Source organism: Adiantum capillus-veneris, chromosome 6 (genome assembly GCF_014529385.1).
Source record: "Adiantum capillus-veneris isolate H3 chromosome 6, ASM1452938v2, whole genome shotgun sequence".
Taxonomy (NCBI): domain Eukaryota; kingdom Viridiplantae; phylum Streptophyta; class Polypodiopsida; order Polypodiales; family Pteridaceae; genus Adiantum; species Adiantum capillus-veneris.
The window spans coordinates 107,124,319-107,135,572 of NC_140936.1; the positions used below are offsets into that span (position 1 = coordinate 107,124,319).

At 43.4% G+C, this 11,254-nt stretch overlaps 1 protein-coding gene across 1 annotated transcript in view; it reads right to left on the reverse strand.

Annotated features, from left to right (window-relative positions):
* LOC147456041 (HAD-superfamily hydrolase, subfamily IG, 5'-nucleotidase) overlaps positions 1 to 1,287 on the reverse strand; it is a 143,746-nt gene extending 142,459 nt beyond the window's left edge. The window contains exon 1 of the mRNA XM_086514618.1: positions 751 to 1,287. Within this exon, the coding sequence (XP_086370744.1) occupies positions 751 to 880 (130 nt within the window). The 5' untranslated portion in view covers positions 881 to 1,287. The remainder of the gene's footprint in view (positions 1 to 750) is intronic.
* Positions 1,288 to 11,254: the final 9,967 nt, after the last annotated feature.

The following is an 11,254-nucleotide window of genomic DNA, read 5'->3' on the forward strand; positions in this document are numbered from 1 at the left end:
GAGAGAGAGAGAGAGAGAGAGAGATGTGGATTCTTTAAGAGCTCGTCTCTTTTTAAAGATCTTTAAAGAAGTAGCAGAGATTTGTGTGGAAGTAAAAAGAAAAGGGAATGTGATGGCAACAACTCGCCTTCCATGAAGGAAGAGGGAGAGAGAGAGAGAGAGAGAGAGAGAAGAAGAAGAAGAAAAAGAAGAGAGTTTTAAAGTCGTAGGAAACTATCCCAAGAGACCTTAAAGATCTAGCCGACTAGGAGTTGAACCCATGAAGGAAGAGAGAAAGAGAGAGAGAACTCTCCGGTTGCAATTGAGAGAGACAAAGAGAGGGCATCTGCACAAAATTTTCCTTCTTTTTCTCTTTATCTCTCTTAAGAAGTCATCGTTTCATTGCACTATGCATGTAAGCATGTCTCCATATGTTGGCCATATGTTTCCACGAAAAATATAGTTGATAAGTTTGAAGTTACGTATAATTGCATTCTTAAATGTGGCATTTTTTGCCTATATGAAAGGCCTTTGTGAACCATGGAATCTGGGGAAGCAAGTGCGGACCATTTGATAAAGCTTGTCTGAATATGCACCCTCATTATTAAAAGAAGGGTGCACTTTTAAAAAGAGGATTCTTCGAAAGATGCCTATGCAACTTGAAGGAAAAGATTTTAAGATTAGCTAATGATGGCAAACCTTTTTTGTTCTTAGAGGGGCATTAACTTGAGAGACATACCTCCGTCCATCATCAACCCATTGATTAATTACCCGCTAAGATTCCTGCACCCTCACGCTTGCAACAGGAAAACTCATTACTTCCTCCATTCGCACGCATTGCCCCCGTGCTCGGACTTGCCATGTCACAGCACAAATTGGCCACTGCTCTCCCTCTCCGCATTCCTCTCTCCCTGCTTGTCTCTTGCGACGGCACTTCGTCAGCCCTGGAACGCAGGTTTCATGCCTCATCCTTGCTTGCGGCGTTCCCCTTTCCCAACTGCATGCATCAACCTCTTCAAACAGATCCAGTTGACTCTGCTTGTTGCACCCGAAAGCCAAGTCCTCGTTCTTCAAGCAGCTGGCAACTGCCCTCTCTTATGCCGCTCGTCTCGAGCATGTGCGACACCCCCTCCCGTACTCATTGCCATCGCCTCCGCCCGGCACAGAAGAGAGAGAGAGAGAGAGAGAGAGCCATAAACATTACCCCTTGCCCCATTGTGCGCGTGCAACACACTCGACAACGTCTAGCTGCACCATCTCTCCCCTACCCCGCCTCCCCCAGCCTTGCATGCGTTCAGCTCACACACACTTTTTTGTAAATCTGATTTGATTTACAAGTGGGAAACCTCAAAGCGAAGAAAACCCACCAAAAAGATCAGATACAAGGGAATGTTCTGCGATGTAAAATCGCTAAAAGCAAACATAGAAGAGTTGTGAGATTTCTAGGGATACGTCCCCAGTGTCAAAGGCAAAATGTAACAATTGCCTCAACGAAACCTTGAAGGATAGAAAAGGATCCACCTCACGACGGTGAAACATACGAAGATTGCGATGGTGCCACAGAGACCACAGCGACCAAAATCTGACCCATGCGAAAAAGATGGCAAAATGTTGGAGGGAAGTCGTAAGAATGCCAAAAATCCAGAAACGTTTGTGGAAAACCATCGAGGGAAATCGAAATTCATACAAGAAGAAACGCATCGAAGGAATGTCCTAGTGCAGCGACAATCCCAAAGCAGATGTCTAACATTCTCATCGACAACGGAGCAGTTGACACAACGAGAGGAGCTAATGTGACGTGTTGCAAGGAGAGTTCCAACCGGAAGAACTCCCAACAAACAACGCCAAAGAAACAGACGCTCCTCAAGAGGCAAGTGAGACTTCCAAATCACAATGAGAGCCTATCTCCACCATCATTCAGATTTATGCAAAGCCCAGAGTGCATTACAGTGATCAACCAGCCAAGAGTCTTGCCCAAGAGAAGCATAGATATGTCGGGCAGAAATCGCATCCATAGGAGTGTCCCATAAAGTCCAATCCTGCGTACGACAACCACCTACCAGCGACAAAATAGGGAGGAAATCAGCCAGCATATGCTGAAGCAGGCTCCAAATCCGCCGATAATGCATGCCCAACCCAAAGCATGTTGCTGCCTGAGAAAAAGTAAGCAAACTTCCATATGAATCCACCACATCATCCACTGTTCATATGCCACGACCAGAGAGGAAGTAGGCTTGACGAGGTGATTGATAAACCAAGGTAAGAGAGAACACCTTACTCCAATGAATGCTTTCCAAACGCAAGGAATTCCCATCTGCTTGCTGCCTGCCATGCCAGTAGAGATGATCCGTAACATCTTTCCAAGCGGAGAGCAAGGCAGAAGTGAATAAGCAACCAGGAACATAACCATCCATCTTGCCAAACAAAATCTCCCAAAGGGAAGTCTGCCAACGACCAAAAGCGGGAGTAGAAGCGTGCCAACATAGATTAGCAACCATAACTGTCCATGACCGAGATTGTCGCACAAGAGTAGGTAATAACATAGCCTTCCTTGCCAATGCATAGCATCGAAGGTCCAAAATATTCAGCCCCCCAAGACACTTCGAAGTGCAAAGTTTCTGCATTGCTAACGAACAGAGGCCTTTCTTATGAGAACTAGTGCACCACACGTGAGATACAATATTAGACATAAGCAATGAGAGACGAGAGTGAGGCCTGTGCAACAACGGCAAGTAAAATTGAACATATGCCATCATGATACTTTTCACAATACGAAGTCGAACATGTAGCGGCCATCTAGACAGTTCCAATAGTGCAATTTGACATTCAATCGTTGCATAACCCAATCAATTTGTTGTGTATTGGTTACTTGCCAGTCGATAGGCTATCCTAAGTGCTTGACCACCACATGTGGATCAAGAATCTCACCAGGCCACAGAAGATGATGCCAGTCACAAACATCCAAAGGCAAGAGTTTGGATTTGTGAAAGTTAACCTTAAGGCCTGCTGCTGCTGCCAGGCCAAATGTATCCAATGCCTACATAATTTCATGCACATCATCCTAGTTATTGTGAGGCATGAACAACAAATCGGCAGCATAGGCCTGCCCTGCGAAGTCTTTGCCATTTGGTAATTGTAGCTCATGAAGATGATAGAGCGAAATCAAATGATTCAAATACAGTAACAAGGGGTGGGTGGCAATGGCATACAACAAGGCGCTAAGCAGGCAACCGTGTCTCACAAAGCATCCAAGAGGCCAAGGTTCTGTCAGCTCCCCATCAAGGAGACCTGAAGATGTACTACGAGCATACAAGAAGTATACCGCATTGACCATCTTAGGACCAAATCCAAGGGCCCGCATCGTGGCAACAATGAAATCCCATTGTACCGTATCAAAGGCCTTTTCAATGTCTACCTGCATCACAAGGACATTCTGCTGGGTATACTTTGCATATTCCATTCCAATCAATACATTAGCCAAATTATCCAAAATTTGGTGACGAGGAATAAAGACATACTGCACGGAATGGATACCATCCATAAGAGGTTCCTTGATACGGTTCACAATGATTTTAGCCAAGATTTTATAAATAACAGCCATAAGGGTTATTGGCCGCCAATGCGAGAACTGCTCACAAAGCGCTTGTTTGGGCAATAACTTCAGTAAAACCCTCTTTCCAAGACATCGGCAAACACTGCTTTGCCCATGCAATGTTCATCATGTAAAGCAAAGGTTCTTTCGGAGGCTCCCAAGAGGAGATAAAAAATTCCACAGTGAGCACGTCCCAACCAGGCGAACGCCATCTACCAAGAGCAAGCAATGCCGAGTGCAATTCATTTTTTGTAAAATCCACCTCCAAGGCCAAAGCATCATTAGGCAGGACAATTGAATGCGCTGTAGATAACAAAAGTTGGCGTGCATTAATCAGGTTGTCTAGGCTCCACGTGGAAACATAACCTGCTTAATAGTTTGAGAAGTCCTTGAATGATACAACTGCTTAAAAAACTATTTGAGGCACATCCCTTGTCCACAAAAGCTCGATGGCGAGCACGAGTCAACCATTTAACCAATTTTCATTATCATTATGCTGCAAACTCACTTGGGCCTGACAAAGGGCTGTCGATTGACTTTCTGACAACGAACGTGTGTCAGCTAAGAGTTGGAGTTATTGATACATATGTTTGGCCCCCTCAACATCGCCGCGTAATTGAAACATGTACTGCTTACCATAGTCCTAAATTACACTTTGCACTCGTACAACAAAGCGAACCCAAGCAACATCAGGATCAAGATACATTTGAGCAAACCAAGGGGGGAATAACATCATAAATCATATCGCGGAATGCCTCATGAGAAAGATAAGCATTGTTGATGTGCAGCAGGCGTTTCTTAGAAAGAGGTTGATCATAGTGTAGTTGCCCATAGCGCAACAGCATCACAACAGGAGTATGATCACATAAAAGGAAAGAATGGTCTATGCGCATTTCGCATACAAACTCATCAAATTGTGCATGCCGAGGACATATGACCGATCTAATCTTGCATGGTATGTAGAAAAGGAATTATGTTGAATGTGTACCCCGAAACATTAGGATGCAAGAGGGTCCACAAGTCCAACATCCGTGTGCATGCAACAAGATTTGTCTAGGCCTGCAATTCTATGCTCAACATGTGCAAATGTCCTGTGGTATTATCCAATAAAGCGGGTGCATTGTTAAAATCACCACAAAGTAGGGCATTGGAAAGCCATGGATAAGAAGATATCTCATGCCACAAAGTAGCTCATTGTCCCGAGGCTGTATACGCATAGACACCACTAAATTCATAAATCTGACCATTGATTGTACATTGGACCACCATCCAACGACCCTCTCGATCATTATACGCCAGAACTGGCTGCAACTCATGCCTAACCATAATCAAAACACCCGAAAAATCCGACAAACCAACATATGCTATCTAGTATCCTGCAAAGTAGGAGCATTGCCCGACATTTTCATGTTGATTATGCTCTTGCAAAACCACAATGTCTGCCATACATGTATGTACATAGTGTTAGGTTAATCTCCATTTGTCAGGGTTACATAACCCACACACATTATATGAAATGCATTTAACACAACTATGCATTGTAGACATATGTACACAGGCAAAGTAAGGAAGGGATTAAGTTGACATGCCCATAAGCACATCAACATCATAAGCCCGTGACTCAACCAGAGTATTTTGCGTGCATGTCTGAAAGGCAACAACGCCTGCAAGTGATTGAGAAGTACCATGAACCACGGCATCTCTATAAGAATGCACCACCTTATTCCATGCATCCGCAAGAGTGTATTTATCATTACAGGGAAGAGGTTTCTACCCCACAGATTTCACTTCAGGAGGTACATAATTACGAGAGGAGAGCTGCGAACGCATCTTAACAATTTTCTTGGGAGTCACCCAAGGAGATCCATCCGCCGAGTCCACCTTTTTCCCCTTGTTTTTGGTTTGAGGACTAGACACAGACTTTCCTTTACCTTGAGGATTGGGGGAAACAGCAGGTTTGACCTTGCCTTTATCCACAGATAAAACGTCAGGCAACGCAGAAGCTGCAGTAGCGGCATATCTGGGATCAGAGACTTCCCTCTCAGTAGAAACCACAAGCTGAGGAACAATTGAAGGAGGGGGTTGCAAAATAGGCTCAGAACATTCAGATTGCATGTGTCCAAATTTCCAACAACGAAAACATGAATTTGCAAATTTTCCCCATCTGAGCTTAAAAGGGCGTTTCCCAATAAGTGGGTCTCCTGAATTGACAGTAATACCTTCAAGGGTGGGAACATCTGTATCCCAAAGCACACAAAAGCGATTTGTATTGGCATCAAGCTTAGGAGGACAAATTACTTTCCCCAAACGTGAGGCAAGCATAAGAAGAAAGTGACGCCAAGTGCGTGGGAAATCGAGAATTTCCACCCATACCGGGCACTTATGACGGATTAGATTTTGATAGTCCTAATACATGTGTCATCTGAGTACCAAAGAACAACGGAGACAACTCAAGCAACATATTACGTGCATCAGTGTCTACCAACAAAACTTCATAGAATCGTCTGGCACCAAAGTAAACACCTCGAACCACCTGGCATTTAAGAAGAAAGTATACCCACTGACCCACATCTTGTGTGGGAGGGATCTTGCCCAGGAAGAACAAAATAACTGTATTTAAAGCATATTGCACCATTGGGTCCATCAAAGCTTGAATAGGAATGAGCACTTCAGGAGCGGGTTCCTGCCCCTCCCAAGCGTTCCGAGCACCTTCAAAATCTTCTGACAAACAAGCTTGGATTTCACCCATTTCCAAAGACTCAGGTGCCATCTGTTTTATGCGTTTGTATGAGCTAATAAAGGGCACAACTGAATCGGACATACACTAAGAGCTCAATGTTTTGTACTGCTGACTACTGGATGCCAAAAAAACAAATTTTGTACATTGATGTATCTGAAAAAGTTCTCTGTACGCAATTCTATTTACTGAATATGAACTGCACCTAAGCAAAGTGATAATCGAACACTATCTGTGCTACAGTAAGCGCCAAACCTGAATTGCTCTCCTCAACACACACACACACACACACACACACACACACACACACTTTTTTTTCGTAAATCGATTTGATTGATTTACCAGTGGGAAGCCTCAACGCAAGGAAAACCCACTGAAAAAGTCATATACAAGGGGAAAAACACATAACTACTCAGGTATATGGAGTAGCTAAAAACATTCATATTAAAGCTGATGCATCTCTGAGGTGATATCACCAACTTCCAAAGCAAATCGTAATAATTGCCTAAGAGAAAGCTTGAAGAGAGGGAATGGGTCTGCATGAGTACGATGGAACATGTAAGCATTACGGTGACTCCACAAAGTCCAGTAAGCCTAGTATCTGACCCACATAAAGAAGACTGCAAAACGCTACAGTGACGGTGAAAAAAGCCAAATGCCCAAAAACCTTTTGTGGAAGACAATCCTAGGAAAACGGAGCCGCATATCGGCCGACACATGCCGAAGGAAGTCTCTAGTAACGTCGCAATCCCACAGCAAGTGACAAATTTCCTCTTCTGCTGGCAAGCAATGAACGCAAGAAGAAGGACAAATATGACGTGCCTGAAGCACTCCAAGCAAACAGTGCCAAAGGAACACGCGTTCTTTCAAAGGCAAATGGCTTTTCCACAAGGCAGATAGGCGTTGCCTCCACCAGAGATCAGATTTGTGCATGCGCCAAAGGGCATTACAATGACCATCAAGCCATGGTCGAGGTAGAAGAAGGGCATACATTCGACCTGCAAAAATGTTTCGAAAAGGCATTTCCCGAAGGGCCCAATCAGACATGCGATCACCATCAGGCAAAGACGAAACAGGCAAAAAGTCGATCAGCATACTCTGAAGCTCTCTCCAAAAGTGACGGTAATGCATGCCCAATCAAGAACGGCGAGCAACAAAGGGAAACTCAAAAGTGTATCCAGCCTCATCTACCACATCCTCAACCACACGAATGCCACGGCCAGAGAGGAAGTAAGCCTGACGAGGGGAGCGGTCGACCAAAGTAAGAGAGAATGCCCAGCTCTAGTGGAGACTTTCCAAACAAATCAAATCACCTCCCTGCCGAGGATTCCATGATAAATGCATCGTAACCTCTTTCCAGGCAGATACTAGAGTGGAAGCAAGAGGACATCCAAGAATGTGCACTTCCATCTTGCCAAAAACCACCTCCCATATAGAAGGTTGCCAATGGCCAAAAGAAGAAGTAACAACATGCTGAGCGAGGAATGCAAACATCAGAGTCCAAGGCTGAATTTGTTGCACAAGAGTAGGCAACAACATAGCTTTTCTCGCAAGAACATGCCGACACAAATCCAAGATATTAAGTCCACCAAGACGTTGCATTTGAGATGAATGTCCTTAGCCTTCTTCAGTCAATGCAAAATCAAACAACATTGCACAGTAATTGCATTCTCATAAGCGATTAAAAAGCATATGCAATTTTAGGCAGACAATTGATTGGTAACAGAATTTTAAACAATTTGTCAGCAATAAGCATTAAATTGCAATGTAATCAAATGCATAAACAGATGTAAAGGTAAAAAATTAAGCAAGTCTGGGGTCGCTAATTTAACGGTCGAAAGGCACTAGAGATCGACTATTAATACCATGGGTAAGCTTCTTAATTTTCTATGGCTAATTAAGTTGTTTAATCGCGAGAGCCAAGTATTTCATGTTCGAGGGCTGACTAGAGGCTATACCTAGAGGACCTTGTAGTTAAGCTATGATAAAAGGAATTTCTCATGAAATCATCGCCTGACTGATTACCTTTGCTTTGACCCCCCAAAGTCTTTTCACAGTGATTCAATTTTGATGTGTGTGCTTATTTTGTATGCCTTGGGTTTTTTGCTTTTCAAGGAAAAGCGCCCACACTGGGAATCTCTAGGGCTCTAGTACCATAGGCAATACATGTGAGTGAAGTACCAAATCAAGCTGAGATTTCTCTTCCAGCTTAAGATTTTACATTGTGGCACTTTGATTTTTTGTTTGTTTTTTTTCAGCATTTTAATTTTGTAACTTTGGGGGGTCATATAACACTGATACACCTCCCCAGGCTCATCACACTAGTAAACTCCCTTTATAATACTTAAGCTAAAGGTCAATAGGGTCAAGCCCACTAGAAAGCCCTAGTACATTTCACACAATGCTGCCTAAATCGGATTAAGAACCTAAGTAACCATTGATTATTAGGAAGGCATTCCCCATGGTATTAAGAGAAGATCTCTAACACCTAACTTAGTCAAACTAGCTTAGTCGGACTGGTTGATTTTTAAACCTAGACAAGTGATTATGACAAAAAATTACATTGAATTAAATGTTTGTTACTAAGCAAATGTGATGGATATTATCCTACCAATCACAATCAAAGTAGACAATCATAGATGCAAAAAAGATAAGGGGCAATGCTAATGGACAAGAAACACCTGTTTGTGTCGATGGTCGCGCTTGATTTGAAGAGTGAGTCGAGATAAAGATTTCATGAAGGTCCAAATCCTATCAATAGCAACACGCTCATGTACACACTAGGAAACAAAAGGAATAACTCCAGGAGGCACATTAGTGGGAAAAAGTACCAACACTTATTGAACACAACAAAAAACATAAGGAACCCTAACCTAATTATTTGCACTCCCCTAGAGAGTCAAGGGAATAGGATATTGTAGAGGTTGGGGGGAAACCCTAAGGCTAAACCCCTATCCTCGTTGTCGAGATAAACAAAGTCATCATCCATGAGACCATATGTGCCATCCGTGTAGTCCTGTAAATTTTCTTCTTCATCATAGGTGCCCATGTTTACTAAGAAGGTCACTAGACGCCTATAGTCATCTTGGTCAAAAGGGTAGGCTTGTGCAATGGGAGAAACGCTCTCTACTAAGTATGGATCAGACGTGGTCAAGAGACGTATCAGCCATTCTAACTCCTCAAAATTCCTCTCACATGCTAGCGTACCTATCAAATCCCATTCACATGCAAGCACTGGAAAGACCATGTGAAATATTTGTGAAAAGTAACGAGGGTACCTCTCGCCCAAGGCAGGAGTGGATGACTCTAGCGTACTAGCCATATCTGTACACGCAAATAGATGATGGTTAGATTGAAAATATTACAAGGGTCGTGTTCTTGTGCATAATTTTTTTTTATGATTTTGTGTTATGGCTCTTGCTCTTTTACTTTTTTATCTTGTTTTTGTGAGTATAAGGCTTTATATATACATTCCCGAAGATTGGAGATTAAGAGGTCAGGGAGAAAAGTTGAGAGGGAAGCAAGTGAATAATGGATATCCACAAACACTCCCCCCTTCCTTGGGTAGATCATACCGTTTGAAATGATATCGTCACCCTTTGAAACCAGTTGTTCCAAGTTGTTATAGGTGAAGATTTTTGCCAGTAGTTTTCTATTACCTTAGGTTCCTCGTCGAGTTGCAAGGGTGGTAAGGTACTCTCCCAGGATAGAACTTGAAGTGGTTCATCAGGTGATTCTTGAACACTGGAAGGTGTGGATTCCTTTGTAGCTTCATGGAGGTCCACTATCGTAGGTGGAGGCTGTGTAGAAGCTTTTACCTCTATGGATGTATTACATGAGGAGCTAGAAGCTTCATGGAACTCCCCCCTTCCTGAGCTAGGTGGAATAAATTGGTTTTGCCTTGGAGCCCAAACTAGCTCTGGACTAGGTGTGTAGCATTCTGTGATCTTTCCCTTCCCACGGTCTGCCATTGGCTTTAGCGTTACACTGTTTGACTCATATGGGTTTGTTGTCGATAGGGAAGGACACATTTTACGTTTAGGTACCCAAATTTGCTCATTTCCGTCATAGTAGCCTTGGGCTTCTAATAGTTGTTTTGGAATCCATTGTGATTTGGTCTTGACTCTCCTAGGGCGCGCTGTTGGTTTTCCGGGGAAATTTTTTCTTGGAATGGATGGGAGGGTTGAGGTAGTTGGAAGTAAGGCCTTGGGGACCCATTGATATGTACTCTTAGGTCGTGCAGGTTGAGTACTTGCAATATTACTGCTTGCTGCAACTACAAGTGTTGAAGTGCTAGGTTCATGGGTAGCCGGCAAAGATGAGTTAACCACCTTGGCTTGTGAATGTTCTCTATCCTTCAACTTTGCTAGAGTTTGCAACGTAGGTGACTTTGCTTGAATGATAGGGATAAGAGTCGGTGGTCGCATCGTGACACTACCAGTATCCCAATCAATAGTGCATTTGGTTGCCAACATCCACGTGCGTCCCAGGTTTACGTTGCCTTCCATAGCTCCCGCGGGCATGACTAGAAACCTCTGCACTATGCTTCCATTGTCATAGACAACAGGGGTCTGAAGGACTCCAAGAATAGCAATTTTCTTTTTATTAATGCCCTTAACTTGCATCGTACTCGGGGATAGGGTCGGTTTCCCTAATTGACACCAAACTCCATAGGATAACAAATTGTGTTTAGCTCCCGTATCTAATAAGGCATTGTATAGTACTTTCCCATAGGGGCTATTTAGCTCAATTGGGTATCGTAGGGGTGGCTCAGATTCGAATGAGTCGTCATCTGTGTCCTTGAAAAATGCTTGCGTGATTCCCAAATTAGCCTCTCGTTGGCGTCTAAGACGTTGTTGTCGTTCTTGAGCCTCAACTCTTGCTTGGATTTTTCTAAGCTCTGCTTGTTCGTTGGCAGCCTTCTTTTGATGGATGGCTTGCAACTC